At 34.3% G+C, this 21,908-nt stretch overlaps 1 protein-coding gene across 1 annotated transcript; it reads right to left on the bottom strand.

Moving 5' to 3' along the window:
- Positions 1–42: 42 nt before the first annotated feature.
- On the bottom strand, positions 43–1,047 carry LOC125204602 (LOB domain-containing protein 4-like). The gene is made up of 2 exons (XM_048103307.2): positions 643–1,047; positions 43–559 (listed from the first exon to the last, which is right to left on the bottom strand). Exons 1-2 carry the CDS (start codon positions 814–816, stop codon positions 227–229), a joined length of 507 nt encoding a protein of 168 aa, XP_047959264.2. The 5' UTR covers positions 817–1,047; the 3' UTR covers positions 43–226.
- Positions 1,048–21,908: the final 20,861 nt, after the last annotated feature.

The following is a 21,908-nucleotide window of genomic DNA, read 5'->3' as shown; positions in this document are numbered from 1 at the left end:
CAACATTTGAATTTGCAGAAAGAAGAAACTATAATACTATAGTGAGTCTACAAAATCATAATCATCATTATAATCATAATTAATAACAATATAATCATAATTAATAACAATATGAACAAGCCCAGATTGAAAAAAAAGTAGTCATAGGCTTCCTAGCACCTATGTCGGGTGTGTAGCATATCATTTTTCTATATATGAATATAAATAGCAATTCTAGTTCAGGTGTCTAAGTGGATGACCACATGGACTCTCTGAAGGTCGCGTGTTCGACCGCTCCCGCCTCCATTTCGTAACTCGACGGCTTGGAGTGGGACACGAACGTATAGGAAAGCTGCGAGCCGCTATAATTAGGGCTCGTGGCTTGGTCTGACGTGGCCTGCCGCACCCTAAGGTGCAGCATCTCGGCCTGGGTCAGGGCGAGCTGCTGCCTGAGCCCGTCTATCTGCTGCTGCAGATAGGATATGGCTCCTACGCAGCCGTAGACCGGGTCCCGCATCCTGGCGTTCGCCTCGTACACCATGCTGCTGACCGCGTCGCCTCGGTGCTCCTCCGGCAACTCCTGCGGGCCGGGCCGGGCCGGGCCAGTATGAGTATAGTAGATTAAACTAATATATTTTTTTGACCAATTCCAAAATAACTTACCTGGAGCATCTTGCTGACGTTGCTAGCTCCGAAAACCTTGTGCACGCCGGCGAACTTCCCCGGCTCCTCGGCCGGGAAATACGGCGCGAAGACGCAGTCCCGCGAGCACCTCCGGCGGAGGAGCTTGCAGGCGGCGCACGGCGAGGAGGCATTTTGTTTTCTGCTCACTTCCATCTATTTTTCCTAATTACATGATCAAATTTTTTTTTCTATCAAAATCAATCAAGAAAAAGTTAGGTTGTGTGATTAAAAGCACTAATTGGGTTTAATATAAATCTACATGGAGAAATTGAGACAAACAGATAGTTGGTGTTAACGTTCACAAAAAAGTGATTAGAGAAGAAAAGGAAAAGATTAAGAATTTGTGAAAGTGGGGAAGAGATTAAGAGAGTAGGTTTATTTGAAGGGGTAGAGAGAGTACTTTTTATAATGGGACTTGCAATTTTGTGGGGCCAAATTTGTGGAATTCTATTTCCACCACTTCGAATTTTTGTTGAGATTTCTTTTAATATAATAATAATAGAGGTATGCAGAAGTTCTTGATTAATTAACTATGATAATTGAGAGGTTGGTTACATTTAATTGTCAAATTTATTTTGCTACATGGCATGTGCAACTACTAATTAAGTAATGAATAATTTTATGATTGGGTCTATTCAAAAGATTTGGGCCGATTTGATGGCACGTGTGTGTGTCTTTGGACAGATTTTATAACGTAAAAATGATCGTTAAGTTTGTTGGTATTTAAATGCAACTAATGTTGGTCTTCTCTTTAAACGTTAGGTATAATTTAAAATTAGAAAATATATGAGATAATATGTTTGTTTTCATAGACATTATGAGTATGTGGAGAGCATGTGAGACTTAGTAGAAAAAGCTATAATTGAAGAACAAGTAGCATATTAATTAGAGGTTGATAATATATCATCTTTTTTATTTCTCATCTTCTTTTCTTTTTAGGGAGGGGATAAGAGAGATCAATCATTGAACATCACATCTCCTTTATTTACTTTGGTTTTGATTGTATTTTAATGCACATAGTTGGAGTAAATCAAATCACATTCAGTAGCAAATTTGGAGATATAAAAGTGTCTTCCAAATAAAAATTCACATTTAACATCATATTAGTAGTAGATAGCAAAAGTATGATTAGCAAAAGCCACTAACCAAAATAGCAACACTAAAAGTTCCTAATCAAGATGTTTAGTTCTAAAAATCAACAAATTAAATATTGAGACAAATCAAGCAACAACTAGATTGCACAGAAGGCAAATCAAATCAATAAGAGTGGGAATTAAGATAGCATTAGATGTTGATGTCAATTCATTCGTCAATGAAGTGCAATTAAAGGCACTGGCTTCTAATTCACGAAGATACAAAATTAATCCTTTCATTATGCAAGTCCTAATTTAGTCCAAATCCCCAAAAAGTAATTCTAATTTGAATATTCTAAATCAACCATGAGATAACTAGAGAAACATAACTCATTCTCAAACTTGATTTGGATAATATCAATACAACTTCTTTTGGCTTGGGTGGATATGGGGTGATAGATCCTAGGCATGCAAAAGAAAGTATTAGAAACATCTCAACTTTGTGTGCTAACACAAGCACGCCTTAAAATAGTCTTTTTTTTTTTTTGAAGAAAATGTGTATACTCAAGCTTAAGACTTTTGATAATGGGTAGATATGATGTGTCCATTTTCAAGATGGTTATATTTTTCAATTATTCCACAATGTAGAAAAAGGTGACCAATTTCAACAATTCTGTCTAAAAGATATTTGCTGAATTGATTATTGATCCATCTTAAATGCCAAAGTGGTAGCTTTGTTTTGGTAAAATAAATAACACTAAATTTGACCTAACTCAAACTAGTAAAGGTTTGAGACTTGACATTTGGGGTACTTATTGAACTTGATTCTTAATTATACTATATTTGGTTTCTTTCTAGAATAAACAAAGGCATGTGTACATTTGATCAAAATAAGCTCTATATTCCTATCTACCACATTTTATTGGTAAATCATCACAATCAAATGTGCAGGTATAATTTAGAAATAATGCGTACGAATCGATTATTAATTAAATCGCATATAAATGAAAGTTGGATTTAGTAAATTTATTAGTGATGTCATGGAAATTTTGTTGTCTATGATTCTCAAATTATATTCAGCTGTCCCTTTGATTATAATTTTCTTTTTGTACGATGTAGACAGAATGTCTGCCTCTTGCCGGAAAGAATTTGATTAATGAATTGACTAATTGCCCCATAATTTATATCAAATCACATTTATACTCAGTGTAATTACACTAAAGTAGTGATAAAAGAATCTGATTTCTAATTTTTTTTGTTAGTTAATATATCAAAAATTCAAATACAGATAAACACAATGTAGACTTAAATGCCACTATTAAAGTACTATAACAACTACTACTATAGTCTATAGAGTAGTATAAACACTGAGATATATCGCACCATTTAATTAATTAATTAATACTAATTAACTAATTTTATGCCACATGCTTACGTAGCACTATATATTATAGATTACATATTCCTATCTAAATATTCATAGTATCAAAATTTGAAATTTGATATAATCTTGCATCATCATTCATCACTCACTCTCCATTATAAAATGTACTATACAAAATAAAAAAACAAACAAAAAGAAAAAGAGACAAACACAAATGTATTTACTTTTAAAAAAGTTTATCTTCTATGAAGATAAGATACGTTGAAATCGCGACGTTGAAACTACACTGTTAAAAATAAGCTACAAATTTCCACTTCCTATTTACCTAATACCTGAATTTTTAGCTGCTCACAATTAATTTATTTAGACGTGACAATAAAATTTAATTACTTCTAGAGCAGTTGAAATACCTCACTAATTTGAACATAAATAAATGCCAATAAAGCAAATATTAATTTAATTACTCATCAATACGTATCCCCTTTTAATTGCTGTAGATTAACTCTTTAAATTCAATTTTTTTCACAATAAATCAATAATAGGAGTTCATATTTATAGCAAATGCCGCGAGTATATAATAGTAGCAATTATCAATTGAAAGTATTGCATAGTGAAGTGATAAAGCACCATCAAATTAAAGTCATCAATTAGTAATCCTTCTTTTTGTCTTTCACTAGTACATTCTTGTGCTTTAAGATTAATTTTGTTTCCTCATTTCTTTTAGAAAAAAAGACTGCAAATAAATATCACAAGACATGATAGTCCCACACTCACTTTATGCTTTGGAAATTCTTGGAAGCATGGCTAAATTAATAAACACTAGTGGATGAATAATAAATTTTTAAAGATTGCTTTATGATGGATATCAACGTAAGACATGCAGTAATCAAGTTATTTGAACTGTTTCTGTTGATCACGAAGTTTATAAAAAGTTTTGTTTAATAATTTAGTGAACGTAAAATAGTAAAGTATTAGCAAGAAGCGTAAGTGAAGTTTGGCGAAAGAATAAAATAAGAAATATTTGAGATAAATGCCCCAATCGCGACTCAGTTTGAAATAGAATACGATTCAAGAAACATAGAAGGGAGAAATTACAATAATAACACAAATAGAAATGAAAGATTTTCTCTTCTTCTGCAATGATTATATTCATACGGATTATAGGAATAAAAAACGAACGCTTTCGTTTGAAATAAGGCATTGACAATGTGAAGTATATATGGTTGGTCAATATAATTTTATGAAATCGGTGGCAAATCTCGTCTTGTGAATTTCGATGATGTGTTGTCCAATAAACTTAAGGGTAAAATTAAACTACTACATGAATTGCAAAAGTCAAATAATGGACGTTTTTCATGTTGGTGCAAGACTTCGTCACTAATTTTCAAAATTTAATTAACATATAGTCCATGTGACTTGTGAGTTCAAGGGTATCTAGTCCAATTGTATGATTTTATTCAATTTGAGTTAGTGCCACTAATCGAGAAAATTAAGAGCATCTCCTGCGGCGGACATGTCTAGATTTGTCAAGTGGATCGAATTAAGAGCATCGCCTACGGCGGACGTCGCGGAAGTCTTACCCGACGTCTGCCGTTGTGAAGAAAAAGGTAGGACACGCCCGTCCCGTGTGCCCCACGTCCTACCTGACGTTCGCCACTGTGGCGTGGGTAGGACGCCGATGTCAGTTTAATTTGAATTTAATTTAATTATTTCTATCCATTATAATTTACCAAATCCATACATTTTCAAACTAAAAGAAATACTTATAGCCCTAAAAAATTGGTTTAATATAACTATTACTATACCAAAGCTTCCTCTTCTTCCTTTGGCACACGACCCACCGCGGCCCGAATCATTTCCAAGTAAAGCCCGATCTCCTCGCTCGAGCCCCCGGCCCAGCCCGGATCCAACGATTCCTCCCCAAACTCCCGCCGGCACCTCATCACCTTCTCCTCAACGTCGTCGACATCACCGGAAATATCCGGAAATTCATCAAAATCTAAAGTCCTCCGCGCCATTTCGAGATTGCAATTAGCATCGTAGTAACTGATCGCGCAGGAAAGGTACTTCGATTTCAAACTCTCGTCGCCGGAATCCAAGCGATGCCGGTAGATTCCGTCGTAGATCTCTTTCGATCTCGCAATCGCTAGCTCAACGACGACGCCGGCGACGCCTCGGTCGTCGGAGAGGCTGAATCGGTTCCAATTGGATTTGAGGATATTCCGGCAATCGCTTGATCGGTTGGTTTCGGAGCAGAGGTCTTCGAATCTTCTAGAACTTTCTTCTTCGCCACATTTTGAAATTGGAACTGCGATTGCGAGGATTAGAGCGAGTAAGATCAAATTTTGGGAATGGGAAGCCATTTTTTATTTATTTTTTGGATTTTATGTTATGAATTATTTGGTTGTTATATAGTTTAGGCGTTATTAATTTTGATAGTAATGGCGTGTCTAATTTAGTGCGGTTTCGAAAATCATAATTAAGTGTGTTTTGCTTTAAATTATGGTGTTATCATGCTAGTTAGTGGTTAATTAGGCGGCGGTTTCAAATATTTATTTTACTTCAATTTTGATGTTGTTGTAACGAGCACCATCACTAAAATATTCTCTCGTTTATTGTACGTAAACACTATTTGTTTTACTTTATAGTAATATTAATTTTTATTTAATAACTCAAAAATTAATATTGATACCATTAATCATACAATGTATTCTTAAATGCGTGGCATAAATTAAATACTAAGAGTGTTTGTTCATCGATAATGCTCAAATAAGTATTTAACATAACATTTTTTAAATATAGGGGCATGTTAGGGTGCCACCACCCCCTTAAAATAACACTATGCCACCATTTCTAGCCAATCATTTGTACACGTGGACGAATAATAAGCTGTCACGTGGCAAAAAAAAAAAAAAATCTGGAAAAAGACGGACAGCAATATGCTGGTCTTTACACAACAATTTTTTTCTTGAACAACAATATCCGACACACTATACAAGACTCTATAGATTGCTGTGTAGTGTTTGTAATATTGTTGTGTAGTGTTTATAATATTGCTGTATAAACGGTGTCACATTGTCATTTTAAAAGGGGTTGTCATTTTAACACAAACCTATAATTATATTTGTATATTTTTAATTCATTAGATATTTCCATATAAAACAATTTCTTTTTTTTTTTAACATTAATATATCAAATTTAGCTTTCCGAACCAAAACCAGTTTCTTGTGTCCGTCTTCTCTCTTTATAAATTACTCGACATATATATTAAAAATTATATAGATAAACTAGTATTATTCAAATTCATAATTTTGCACGCGCCTTATTTTCCAAACATTTTATTATTTTGATTTTGCATAGTTCTCCCAATAATTCTCCCACGAACCCTCCACCTTGTGGTGTTAAAAAAAAAAGAATTATAACAGTAACTACGATGAACCAGAACAGTGACTTCCTTTATATACAATAGTAACTTTTGTGTATCAGGACAGTAACCTGGCATTTTCGCCCCTCGGACGACCTCGGATGCCCGAAATACATCGTCGTTCATGGCATAGCCATGAGTATCGGTCGTTGGCACGTTCCGCAACTCCCGACCGAATTTGAGCATAATCTGACACCTTTGATGCCGTCGTCGTTTTTACTGCTTGCACAGCCGATGACATGCACCTCATCAGTACCTTTAAATTAATCAAAACATTAGCTTTTATCAATCACAAAAGTGAGCCCGATGATTTAGAAGAGTCACTTCGATGAATTATAGCTGTAACCACGATGAGTTATAACAGTAACTACGATGAACCAGAAGCGGTTCTGTCACTTCAGAAGCGGTTCTGTCATGAGCATCGACTTCATCAGTCCAAGTATGACTTCCATCTAGAGTTGCACTGATGTTACAAGAAGAATCTCCATCCTGTAACTTAGTAGCATTGTTTTTCTCCTCATGCACTAGCTCACAGGAAGGAGAACTGCTCTGTATCTTGATACAATATTTTCATTCCAGATTCACAATTAGAAGCCTGAGTCGAGTCAGGATCCTTTTCGCAAGATTGATTGGAAGTATCTATAGCAGTATGAGAATAGACAACATTTGGGGGTTCCCGCAAATTTTCTTCAGGTGCCATGCAAATTCCATCTTCTGAAACTAATGTTGACTTCTGCTAAAAGACTTGAAATCTGATCTGTTGTCTTAGTTGGCTTAGATAGTACATGATCTGAAAAATGCTTCTCCACCTCCTCCCTATGCATGCCTTCATTGACATCCATTAAGGTATCCACAGCAATTGTATCAATCACATGGTTCGCCCAAGCATCCATCGGAGTGTCCCAACTCCCAATGCTTTCGGCTTACCTTTGGCATGGTGTCATCCTCCGGGTGAGTTAGTAAGCCTTGAGCAGCATAATTGTTGTCTTGGGACTCGACATTAGCTCCAAGGACATTAAAATTACTCAAAGAATTCACTGACACTTTATTTTTTGACCCTTGTTCAGACCGAGAGACAGAACTTGATTCATCGGAATTCTTTTGGAATATAGAGTCGTCTGCAACAACATCTTTTTTATCTGCATCATTAATAACATCCATGCTAGCTGCTGCCGCAAGAAGTTCAATCCCCTGAACAAAAAATTATCATCCTCTGTGTGAGTACATAAAGATAACATTACCAAACTCATAATTGATATATCTAGCCTTAGCAGATTCACCCATTACTCTTAAGTGCCTCTGATCTGAGGAACAGCTAGGATACTGAAACTGCGCATGATCTCCTAAAAGTGGTGAACAAGAGCGTGTTCACGAGGGAGCAGAAACCTGATTGCGTAGAGAGAATATCCAAGGATGAGATGGTGGAGACTGAAGTAAATGCCTTCTTTTCTTAAGTGGAACATTTTCTTTGCTCAGAGGTTGCCTGTCCAATTATTACTTCACCGAACAAGCAGGAGCCCTAAATCTCAGCTTTAGCAACCATGTCCCTGTTACAAATTAATCCTCATGTTTGGTCACACACAGTGAGGCTTGTATGTGACAAAAGAGTCATACATTGTTGATTCACCAACATACACAAATATGTAGGGTCTGTCTCAGCATGAATAACAACAGCTTTCCTTCTTTTCCGGAGAACATGAATTGGCAATTTGTGGCTTTGCTGCTGCTGCACAGTGCACTGGGCTTGAATCTCAATTTAGGCTGCTTCTATCAATGTCGCTCTAATACTCACTTCCACCCTTTAAGTTAGCAGCCGGAACCCGTTTGCTAGAATAAGTGCATGCTCACAGGTGGCCAACTTTCTAAGCATGGTCACCTGGAACCAAATGATCATCCTTCATCGGCTTGCGAAACCCTTCAATCTTCTCTCTTCTGCTCCGGATTGCTCCCGTTGCTTGCGCTCCTCACGAATTTCAACCATTTCTGCCGTCTTTAGTGCATCTACACATGCATTATACCTAAAACTATCAGTATTAGTTCAGCTTTGAAGTCTACCTAAGACCAAAATTAAACTAAGCCTTTAACTAGATGTATTGAACTTGTGCAAACTTGAAACCACAAAGCATTATAACCACAACAAAATATGAGGATGTAGATTGTAGCAAGGGAGCTATGCAAACTACTATTTGACAAGCTACGCTACGGTATATATGTTTCCAAAGTCCAAGTATATGTCTTTAGTCCACGGGGCAGGAAACTTTAGGAATCCTGATTATCTTACGTACTTGTTTTGGGGTTGTTCCTCTTAGATCTCTTCTAGCTCCACATCGTCACCCCTTTCACCTAGCAGCTTTTTGTACTGAACCCTAAACCCTAAACCCTAAGCCACCTGCTTCTTCAGTCGAGCTACTTCCTTAGATTGCACGTTTTTACTAGGTTCGTTCTTAATTGAACGGATGCTAGATGCAAACCTGAAATATAACAAAAACTATGTTATGTTTCGTGGCATTAGCAATGAAGGTAGTTTACAAGAAGGTAGATTGGTTTCTTTACTTAATAATTTAGCCCTAGTTAAGTAAGAAGAAAACTAGCTTACACTAAAGAGTTGCAGGTTTCATCCATATCAGATTGTGCCGGGGATACGTTCACAAGCATCAATGTTTTGGCATTACCACCAAGTGAGTCGCTCATCAACTTGGTCAGTTGGTTGTCTCCATAACGAATGTGTGATTTGCTGGAAGATAAATCGCTAATAACACATTCGAGGGCATAAAGCGATTGGTCTATGCTCTGAGTTTCCATCAACCGAGCACCAGAAGGACCCGACGTCTTCCCTTGTTCAAATCCAGCAAGATCAACAAAACTTAGCTGCACAAGGTTCAACATATTAAGAAATTTGGAATAGTGATCAGCTTTGAGCTTAAGAATTCTGGGAAGAGGTAAATTTGGGAAAAAAGAGTAGAAGCGTGAACTTGTCTTAGCCTGCAACCATCTCACTCTTGTAGTCTTGTTTATAACTATGATGTGACACTAGACAGTCTGGTGACTTATACATTATCTCCCTAAACCCTAAAAGTCCATTTAATAAGGCAGGGGACATTAGTTTATACATAGTAAACAATAGATTGATATACCTTTCCTATGGAAACTGAATGACTTTGACGGTTGGTGCTCTCTACAATGATGGTCAGTATCAAATGGGATCTCGAACTTTGCTCATTCATCTTAGTCCCAGCTGTATGACGAAGTTCGGATCCTCTTTCAATGATATTTCTTAATTCATCATATGATGAAATTGATACGACCGTCACGTTCTTGACAACAACCATTCCCTATTGGTCATAAACAGAACATAACTATTAATAAACTAAAGGATATCAATCAGGGAAATAAATTAGTTTAATCTTATTTCTACATTTATCAACAATACCTTATCTTTTTTAATTTCCAACAAATACAAATTGGTAATAAAATATTTCTTTGTTTTGATTTCAATTTTTTATTTATTTAAGAACTCAGCAACAGAATCATCATCGTTCCGATTATTCCAACATAAAACAATTACACCATTTGGTTTGAGATTTCATTAAAGGACAATATTTTGTTGAACGGAAAACTTGATCCACATGCACAAACTTTATTACCTTTAATGTAAACAGTATGTTTTGATCATTCTGTTTCACGATTCTGAAAAGTTCAGATGTAGCACGTCGAGTTAGCCCAGGATTTTCTTCAGATCCATGCATTGTAAATGTCTTCCCAGAGCCGGTTTGACCATATGCAAATATGCAGACGTTATATCCATCAACAACAGATTGTATTAAGTACTGTATTAAAGAAGAAGACAAATAGGTTAGTCAAACCAACGAAAATTTATGTCACAGTCAACCAAAAAATTTATGTAATACTTGCCTTGGTGTGCTCAAAGACGTCATCTTGAGTGGCATGCACATCAAAAACTTGATCATATGAGTGCTCCTGCTTGCCATTATTCGATGTATAATCAATAGTGTACTTATCACTATATCTCAAAAATGTTTCCTTGTTGCCAACAGGCCTTAATCTACAGTAGACTCGAATCTTTCCTAACATGTCTGGAAAATAAGAGAAGTCTCAAGGCATAATCGTTGAAACAATAAAGAAACGGGAAAAAGATACAGTTTAATAAATAGCTCATGCAATTAATACCTTGTATCTTGTTGATATGAGTTTTGTTCAAGATTCGTACTTCCTTGTAAAGTGCCTCCACCTTATCCAACCGAGCTCCTTGAATCTTCAACTTCTCACTTTTTATGTTGATATTCTGCTAGAGACCAATCATTAAAATTTTGTATAGTGTAAAAGTTATAGTCTATTCTCTTTTAAACACGACAACATAACGTATATAAAAATAATACCTCAGATGCAGCAATCAAATTTTGTGTGATCTCTTCAAATTGCATCTCAAGCTCTGGAGCACGAACCTTCAAGCTCTTTTTTTCTTCATCAACTTGACTTCCATCAAACTGGGCACTAATTGGAAATTTATCTTCTATCCATTTCCCTACTCCAAAGCCACTACCACCCGCCAACTCATTGTTTAATCTTGAATTAAATGCATCGGATGTCCAATGTTGAATTAAGGGTAAGGTAGAAGGTGTGGATAAACCTTGCCACTTAAAATGGTGGAAATACAACAATGGAAGGATAATTGGACAACCACCGAGAACTTTTGGCTAGAGCTTCGTCTCACTTTCCTTGTATTTGGTTAAAGATGTGCATAACTTCTCTAGGATGAAGTTACACCAATCAAATGATGAAATTTGGGTAACATCTACCAATGAATTGAAGATTGACGTATCAACTCGCTGATTGCTAGTTGCGGTGAGAAATGAAGAGAAGACAAATAAAACAAAAAGTCTCTTAAAATCATCTCCTCCATCCCTTAATGTCTCATCTTGCTCGTTCATTAATATCTTCGACAAATGTCCTACACTCACATTCTTTACAAGTCCAAATCTAGACTTAAACTCTTTAAAGAACTCATCACTGCCTGGGTCCTTTTTTTGCACCGGTTTCTGCGGATGTCTGCGGATGTAATGACCATAGTCCTACTACCCTTAAATTTGAGGACTCGAGTTAAGGGGTTGAAGTTATCGATGAACCAAGACATATTCTGCCAAGAAATGTTTTGTGTCCATCCGCGCATCTGTAGTAACCCACCAAAACCTATAGAATCTATACCTCTCTTTTGACTCTTACTAAGCGATTCAATCAGCACACTAAGCTTTTTAGTCCCACCCTTAACCACGTAAATGTAGAAAGAAATAAACATATATATAGTTTCATAAATACAGAAAAAAACAAATGATAGTTTTGTGCTATAACAATCGCGCAATTTGCTTAACTAAGCATAGGTATTTTATGAAAGAACTTTAAACATATGGATGTGAGATACACTACGTCCGAGCTGAAATATAGAAATGGGGAGTTGAAGGCACTGGGCACTAAGGAGAATGAGCTGATAAGCTCACTAAAGCATTGCCAACATCCAAGTTTAAATAGTTTTTGGAGCTAGTGAGTTTGTATAGTCATTAATATAGAAAAGTATGAACAATCTCCTCTTTAGTCCGTCCTTGAAAAGTATGAACGTTCTAATTTTCAAAAAAGTCGTTTCTCTCGAAAGAGGTGGAACCCATTATCCACTAGCAATACTTTAATTACTTTTTCTCTCTATCTCTCTCTTACTTTATCAATTATGCATTGAAACTCGTGCTGAACCAAATGTTCATACGTTTCAGAGACGAAGGGAGTACAAGTTAAAAAATATTACCTAGCGCCGCTGCTGCTGCTCTGATCTTCCATTTTCTTTCACTAGAATGTGTGAACCTGCAATTGAAAAAGTGAGAAAAATAGAGTATATTGAGTATTGTAGTAGTGATAAAATATCAATGCTTGAGGTTAAAAGCATGGCTGAAGAAGTAGGAATTGAAGCAATAGATGTTTTGGCTGCATCTAGGAAAGATGTTGAGTGATGGGTTAAGTTATTTGTTAAGTGACAAAGATGTCATTGAGATGTCTCTATATGTTGGTGACTCTAGGATTATGCATGTCTACATTGAAGAGACCAAGATGAACAAGCAAAATATGGAAAATATCGGACAAAGGATAACTGATATCGAAAATAGTGAGAAGAAAAATGATGATAGCGCAAGTAAGAACAAGAAATGTGATATTTTTATTGACTCTGACTATAACTTACAAGATGATGAGGATGATGATTTTGATGGTTGATTTTACAAATCAGATGAAGATGATTATAACACAAATAATGATGGAGAAGAAAATTTTGATGATGAAGAGAATGTAGTATCTAAAAAGCCTAGATACGTTGAATTTAATGAACAAATAACTAAGGAGATTCAAGAATTGGAGATTGGGTTGAAGTTTCTAAATTTTAATCAATTTAAGAGAGTTGCAAAGGAGTATGCAATTAGGCAAAGTGTGGAGATTAAGTTTCGTCCAATAACAAATTGTGGTGCAAAGCTTATTGCAAGAGGGATGGATGCGCTTTTAATATATGGGATTCTTTGATGTCAAGTGATAAGAAGAATACTGTGCAAATTAAATCAGGAACCATAGAACATGATTGCTCAAAGACACGCCATATTAGACATGTAAATGCAATTTGGATTGCAAATAATTACATGGATAGTTTTAGGGCTGATCGAACATGGTCAATAAATGGGATAATTGGAGCAGTTAAGAAGAACCAAAAGAGTACAATTTGAATTTTTCATGTATGACCACAGAAACTAAGCATTTCGGTGATTGTGGAAGACAACAAGGATATAGACTATTGTGCTAAGAGTTCTATCTAGTTCAAATTTGCTTTTATTTTAACTAAGATGGAGATATAACTTTTTGGAGTATCATTTAATGAAATGATGATGAAGATGATGATGATGAAAATTATAACCAAATTAATGTCTCTATCAAACACAAAACAATATTGCATCAAACAACATAGTTTTTTAATGCGAACACATATTCTATGTTACTATGAACACATGTGAAAGAACTTATCTTAAATTAGTCTAAGGCTCCGTTGGGTACATGGAATTGGAGGCGTGGAACTAGAATTAGAACCTTCAATTCCAAATCTAGTGCTTGATATCATAAATTGTTTTGGATTTGGAATTGAATTACAATTCCAAATTTGTCTTCTATCCAAATTTGTCTTCTATCCTTTAAATGATAACTTGCTTTATCATTTTACCTATATTACTCTAAATAAATTGAGATTGTAAATATTAGTTGTGATTTATTTTACTGTATAACTTGATTATTTTACGCATGTCAATTATTGTTATATCCATATACCTATTTGATTAAAATGTTATTAATATCAAATATACAAGTTACAAGTTGTATAAATATTAATGCATAAAGATTTTGTGCATAGCATAGATATTATTATTACACTAGTATTCATAATATGTGAAATACAAAAACATAACTAGCAAAGTAAATCAAATTCAATCAATTATTGAAAAGTAATACTCCCTCCGTCCCCTATTAAGAGTCACACTTTTCCATTTCGGTCCGTCCCCAATTAAGAGTCACACTTCATTTTTACCATAAATAGTAAGTAGGTCCCACATTCCACTAATTCAATTCACTCACATTTTATTATAAAACCAATAAAAAAATGGATCCCACATTCCACTAACTTTTTCAACCAACTTTTCTTTACATTTCTTAAAACCCGTGCCCGATCAAAGAGTGACTCCTAATAGAGGACGGAGGGAGTAATACGTGAGATACAAAAAGATGGAGTATTTAGGAAAGGAAATCAAATCCTAGAATCCTAACAAAAAGTCTATATCTCACCTATTATAGATATATAGGAAAGTAAATCAAATTATGTAAGTAAATAATAAATTATAAAATAAATTAAATAATAAATTATGGAATCAATTATAAAAGTAAATAATAAACTACAAAATAAATTAAATAATTATACGTAGAGATTATTAACTCAAAAAAGTCTACGTGCCCATCATATTCATAAGGTTTAAAATTTGAAATAAGATACACAAAGATTTATACTTTTTTTTGGCAAAGTCGATCGGTTGGCATGCGGCAGAGAGGACAAGAATTACCATACCCGATCCAAAGGGCTAAGCACCCGGCGTGAAAAAAATGATTACACGGCGTTCTAAATGTGGCGGCACCACCGATCTCCGCCAAGCAGATTGCGCAACAGTCCATCATCGCCTCACCGCCACCATCGCAAAACTCCAACGGCAGAAACCCCGGGGTAGTCATGGCGGTGCTAACGATATACATATAAGTGTATATCATCCGTATATTCAAATCGACCTCTAATTCGAGGTACTTGGTTACGATGTTTGATACATTTTCCCAGACCTGCTTGATCACGGGTCTGCACAAGAACTCGTCATCATCTCCTTGGTTATAATTGTGGTAGTTGCGCATGTCGCTCTGGATATAATCGCGGATGGGTTTTCCGACCGCTTCTTGTATGTCATCATATGACAAGCTTCTTTCTCTTTCTCGGGCGATGACATGGACAGCTATGCGGCTGGTGCTGTCTGAGGAAAACAAGGGAAGAGGTCGTTGCACCGCCGTTCCGGAATCTTGGCTTATAAGATAGTTGGACTCTTGGCTATTGAAAAATATATTTATTTTGATGCTGAAATGAGGGAAATCAGTGTAGTTGTATGGGTATGTATTAACACTGAATCTCATCCGTTGGTTGTATATCCAATGCATGGTTTGGAATAGTGGCAAGAGCAATGGCGGCTCCTGTTATTTTGTGAGTGAATGTATTATTTTGTGCGAAAGTTTAGGTGAATATATATAATATGAGCATGCCCGGAGAATCCGATTCCAATAAGGAAAATATTTTTATTATGGATTGTGTATTCAAATTGGTAATTTATATTGTATAGATTGTTTTGGACTTTCCTTAATTAATTCATTATTAATTGGAATGGAAAGAGCCATACAATCAATTAGCCATAATATATATGTATACATATTTCATAGATTAACGAATCATAATTAGTCATTAATTAATTGTTGCTAATATAATACTTTGTTTTACTATAATTGAGTCATTTTACCATTTCGGGAAGAATCTTCATAGTTAAGTCATTTCCTTATATAATTAACTTTTTTCTCATTCTTACTTTATTCTCTCTATCTTATTCACTTTATACTTTATTCTCTCTCTTACTTTTTTATCTATTTATTTAACCCACCCAACATTACTTTCTAAAACTCCGTGCCGAAAAATTTCGCCTCAACTATAGTGAAACGGGAGGAGTACTTACTACTACTATTCCTTATTAGTCTATTAATTAATTTGTTTTCGGAGGGAGTACTTACTACTCCTTATTAGTCTATTAATTAATTTGTTTTCATATCATCTCTTTTTTTTTTATTCGTTTTTAGGCCTGCAAATTTAGTTATTGGAGTTGAGCGAAGAATGGTAATCGGCGGCACATAATTTAAACTTTTCGACGATACAGACACTAAAAAATATCTAAACTTTGGGCTCTCAATATAAAATTTCTGGCTTCGCCACTGCATGTAAGGGCCTAATTGATCCCTTGGATTCCGTCGTAGATCTCCTTGGACTTCGCTATCGCGAGCTCAACCGCGGCGCTGGCAACAGCTCGGTCATCGGAGTGGTTGAATCGGCTCAACTCGGGTTTGAGGATATTCTGGCAACCGTTTGGTTGGTTGGTTGGTTTCGGAGCAAAGGTTTTGGGGATGGGAAGCCATTTTAGGATTTTATGTTATGAAAGTATTTGGTTGTTATATAGTTTAGGCGTTATTAGTTTTGATAATAATTGCATTTCTAATTTAGTGCGGTTTCGAAATTCATAATTAGGCGTGTTTGCTTTAAATTATGATGTTATATGTTAGTAGTAGTTCATTAGGCAGCGGTTTGATTTTTAGTTTACTTCTATTTTATGTTATGTTATTATGTTAGTAGTAAAAAAATTACTCTCTACTCCCACCCGATCCCGAACCTGTACCCGATTTTTTCGGGTAGCGGGTATCCGATACCTGGCGGGTATCGGGTCGGGTTCGAAATTATTCGATACCCGCTACTCATTTGTACACCCCTACTCCCTCGGCATGGATTTTAATCCAAAAGTAGGAAAGTAAGAAAGAGGTAGAGAAAAAAAATAATTAAGGTATTTTTAGTGAAAAACGAGTCTCATCTAAAATTGGAAGTGCATATTCTCATGATACCGTGAATTTTGAATTTGGTCTTTAGTGTTTGAATTCCAACTATTGCATATCTTCCTGTGTTCCTCCTATTTCTCCTGAAAAAATATATAAAATCTGGAAATATATTTAAAAGATGTAAACTGTAAAGTACTACTACTACTAGTTAACAACGATGAAACAGAAAGTTGTAATTTGACAATTGACATGGAGTAAAATATTCATATACACATAAGAACAGAACCCTCTCGTTTGAGAAAAAAAAAAAAAAAACCTTTCTATACCTTAATTAATCATTACTAATATTTCATCGTAATATTTGTAATTTTTGAGATTTTGAGTAATCATTATCATTTAGCTTTTCGAACCAAAACTATTTTCTTCTGACCGTCCTCTCTCTATATAAATTACATGGCCAACAATAGTATTAAAATACATTGATATATTATATTAATCCATAGTAGTAATTTTTGCTTATTTTCCTACCATTTTAATATTTTAACAATTCATAATTCTCCCAATAATTCAACAAATCAATTTATATTTATTGATCTCCCAAACGGTCGGCCGCAGCTCAAACGACGTCCAAGTAAACCCGAGCTCATCGTTCCGGTCCTCAACATGACCCGGATCAAACGAGCCCGACCCGAATAGCTGCCTACACTCATCCAATTCATCCACCGCGTCATAGATCGAATCCAAAATTTTCCGATAATCATCGGAACCTAACTTCTTCGCTGCCTCCTTCAGATCGCGAAACACATCGTTGTAATTCTCCGAGCACAAATGGTATTTCTCCTTCAGCTTCTTGTCGTCGGAATCCTTGTGCCACTTCCTGAGCTTGCCGTGAATCTCCTTCGATTTAATGGTTGTTGTATGAGTTTCAGTTTTGAATTTGCTTTAGTAGGCTTAAGGGTCGATTTTGAATTTCAGGATATACAATGGTTGAGACTTGAGATTAATTGCATACGTTTAAGTAAAATCAAGATGATAGGTTTAAAATTAAAGCTCAAGATTTATTGATGTTGTTTGATATCCCAAATAAAAATTAAGATAAAAATAAATGAATTTTCTGAGCGCACAAACTAAGTCGAAATCCATTTATAATTGGACAAAATGTAAAGTGTTAGTGTGAAAGGTTGCGGATGTTGTTTAATTAAGGGATAAAATAAAAATTAATTTAGGACCCATGAATAGTGTAGTTAGGAAATGAACAAGAGATGGATAAAAGATTGTTTAGGCCTTACCCATTTGCTAAGTTTAATTTTGAAAGCCCATTCATCTACTTCATCGTAGCCTATTTTAATAGATCTAACTTCATATATATTAGAAATGGGCATTTCTAATATCATATTCCATAATACAAATTGATTAAATAGAACTTGTGTATAAGTCTTACGAGTTCTATGTATAACGTACATCATTGATTAAAAAAAAATTAAAATACATACTTTAAAGTTTAAATAAGGTTAATTAATTTATAAACTCTCATATAAGCTTTCATTTTAGTTTTTACTTTCTTCTATTTTACCATTTTGGGATTTGTAAATAGTGAACTGGACCATATTAATTACTCCTACTAGTTTTAAGTTTTAACCCACGTGCGATGCACGACGGAATATTTTTTCGTCATACGATTTCAAATACCTAATTGATTAATTAAAATGAAAAACAGTATAACTACATAAGATACAGAAATAGAAAAATATATTATATAATAACAATTCAATAAATATATACTCCTTAACATTTTGCACCTCAAGACATAATATTAAACAAGTTTAAAAGGGAATCAAGACAAACATAATTATTTTGATGACGATCAAGTGTTGACACTTTTGAAAAATATATTTAAAACAATCATTCATATCTCTCTACAGAAAGAGTGTAAATCACACTTTTAACAAAATAATGATTACTCATAATATTCAAGACCGTCAAAATTATAACCATAAAAAAAATTCAAATGATTACTGCACAAAAATATACCTAATATTTATCAATTATAATATTTTACTCAACATGATTGTCTATAGATAAACCATATAAAATTCTAATTTTATCAATAGTATTATTATTAAACCAAAATTTGATAGCGAACTATTTCATTTTGTTTGAAAAACTAATTGTTTGATCAACTTGATTTTCTAGGTAATTACAAATATACATATACATGAATTTATATTATAACGCCAGTGACAATATAAATTAATATACAAAAAAATAATATATTGAGTAAATATGAAGATAAATAATATGCATGTTTCGAGTTAAAGTTGTTACAATTCTTCCTCTCTAAGAATTGTTAGAAATATAGGAATAAAATTCTCGAACCATATACACGCGGTACTTTAACTATTACAATAAAAAAACAACAACAATAATTGAAATGTAAATTATAATGAAAGTTAACGAATAAACCGAACTATAAATATGGTTGAGGTTAACCTCATTTCCGCAAGACAAATTACATCACAATTATTTCTCTCGTATCGACGTAATATCTCCAAAGATGAAACAACTTCCTAATAACGTATATAACATCTCAAGTCTGCTAGGTACCGATGATGGGGCTCCAAAAATCAAGCAATACAATGTTCCTAAAGTGTACGATAATGTTTAGAGCTTGATATAGAATAGAGATGCTTTTGTTGGTGTATAATTTATCCATAATTTTACGTCTTTTATAAGCACAAAATTAGAACGTCAGAGATCATGATATTAAAACATCATAAATTATAAAATTAAGATTATAGATATTACAAATGTGGAACGTCAATTATATGTAATTATATTTTGAATTATGGTATAGTAGTCTTGAAAATTTGTTAAATGTTCATTATTCTATTTTGAATTATTAGCTCTTAACATGATTATGAAGTTTTCTGTCCATAAAACTGTTGATATAAGGTATTGACCAATGATTAAACAAACGGTTAAAACGTGCAGGAGTATTAAACACAATTTTTATTGATTCATTTCACAATTCAACAATAATTAAAGAAACGGTCAAAATTTATAACCTGCTGAGTGCTAAAATAGATTGCATGTCTCGTAAATATTCAAAATATAATTCAAAATTTGTAAATATTTCAATTCATGTCCAGAATTCATAAATATTCAAATTAAGACTAATTCTCGCCTTTCATATATGTATAGATATCTATCCTGCCCACTATAGATTGGAAATTTATTAACCGCATATTGAATACTATAAATAAAAATATAAATAGGGGTGGCAAAATGGGTAGTGGATAATGGGTAATTCACATCTCGACCCGCTACACGTTAGTCCCGATAATACCCGTTATTATTAATTAGTCATATTCCATCTTTTACCGTTCCATATTCATAGAGGTGTTTCAAATAGTTAAAGTAGAGAAAAAAAGAAAATAATTAAATGATAAAAGCCATATACGCACTCATTTTGAAAAATTAAAAATAAATAGTTAGAACAGAGAAAAAATAAAGTAAGAGAGGTAATAATGTAAAAAAGAGTATTTATTTTTCCAAAATGATTGGAGAAAATGAAATGCCTCTATTAAGGCAGAACAGTGGAGTACTTTATATAATCTAAGAGTTCTTTTAAAATATTTTTATATTCCAACGAACATACAATTGAAAACTTACTGGAACTAGTTATAGAGTGTCCCCTCACTTTTATTCTCATCTATTCAACGTTTACCATCGATATTAATAAAGTAAATTAGGGAACATTGACGATTATTATGGTTTTCATATTTTTAGTAGGATTTCGGGTCGGGTACGGGTACGCGCAATGTCGGGTATGAGATATCCGACACGAGTATTGGATAACTCCGATATGTCGCGGGGTGGGTATTGGGACAACAAATTTAGTTAAAATTGGATACGAGTACCCGACTTGTCGGGTGCAGGTACCCGTGGATAACCCGTTTCTCCACCCCTAAATATAATGTCTATTTGTTAACCATGATAAGAGAGGAGAGCTAATGATCATACCTTAATTATGCACAGACGTGACACCTAACCAAGAGACTAATAAGAGTTGGAAAGATATTGTTGCAGGACCACCAAAAAGGAATATGGATGCAAGAGAAGCCAACATATTACTTCCTCCATCCCAGATTTATAGTCACATTTAGTTATGTCACAGGTTTTAAGGAATTGGTGGAGTGTGTAATTAATGAAGTGAGAGGTGAAGTGTGTAATAAATGAAGTGAGATGATGGAGTGTGTAATAAATACAGTGAGATGATGGAGTATGTAATAAATGAAGTGAGTTAGTTGAAGGTGAATCCCTTTTTGACTTTTTGGTATTTTATTTTTGTTTTGATTTATTTTAATGTAGATAATGACATTTGAGTGTAATTTAAGTGAATAATGGGGTAAAATTTTATGTCCAAATATGAAAAAATTCTAAATGTGATTATAAATGTGGGACGAACTTTTATGACAAAATGTGACTATAAATCTGGGACGGAGGGAGTATTTGTGATCCTCACAATTGCTTTGTCACACAGTTGGTTCAATGCTGGTTACAATATTCCCTATAAATGTAGTGAGACGATTATGCAATTATTATCCTGAAATATGAGTACAAGTTTTATAAAGCTATATAGTTTCCATTTTCATGTCTTTAGCTGCAATTCTTTCACTATTAAAAAAAAAGGTAAATTGCTTAAAAATTCATAAACTTTGGGGAAAAGTTTGGTTATTCCCATAAATTATAAAAGTTGCGCCTAAAGTCACGAACTTTATCAGATCGTGCAAATTTCCTAAACTACCTGATGTTATTCCCATAAACTATAAAAGTTGCGTCTAAAGTCACGAACTTTATCAGATCGTGCAAATTTCCTAAACTACCTGACCTAACGATATATTTCCGTTAAAAACTTATCCCACGTGGCATGCCGGAGGCGTGACATGACAATTTTTGACTGGGGACAAAACGGGGTCGTTTTATTGTTTCTTTTTTTATTGAATCTTCTTTACACGTCGCTGATTTCATCCTTAAACCGTTTGTCGATAGTTTCACTCTTGTCGATTACGTTTTTCGTCGATTGAATTGTGGTTGGGCTTTCGAAATCAGCCAAAAGAGGTTATATTATCCGAGTTTAGGGTTAAGCCAGAAATTT

The sequence above is a fragment of the Salvia hispanica genome, chromosome 6 (assembly GCF_029641045.1).
Source record: "Salvia hispanica isolate PSC_SH4W2 chromosome 6, Shi_PSC_v1, whole genome shotgun sequence".
Taxonomy (NCBI): domain Eukaryota; kingdom Viridiplantae; phylum Streptophyta; class Magnoliopsida; order Lamiales; family Lamiaceae; genus Salvia; species Salvia hispanica.
Note: the sequence above shows the minus strand (reverse complement) of the source record. Positions and strands in the feature narration are given on the sequence as shown.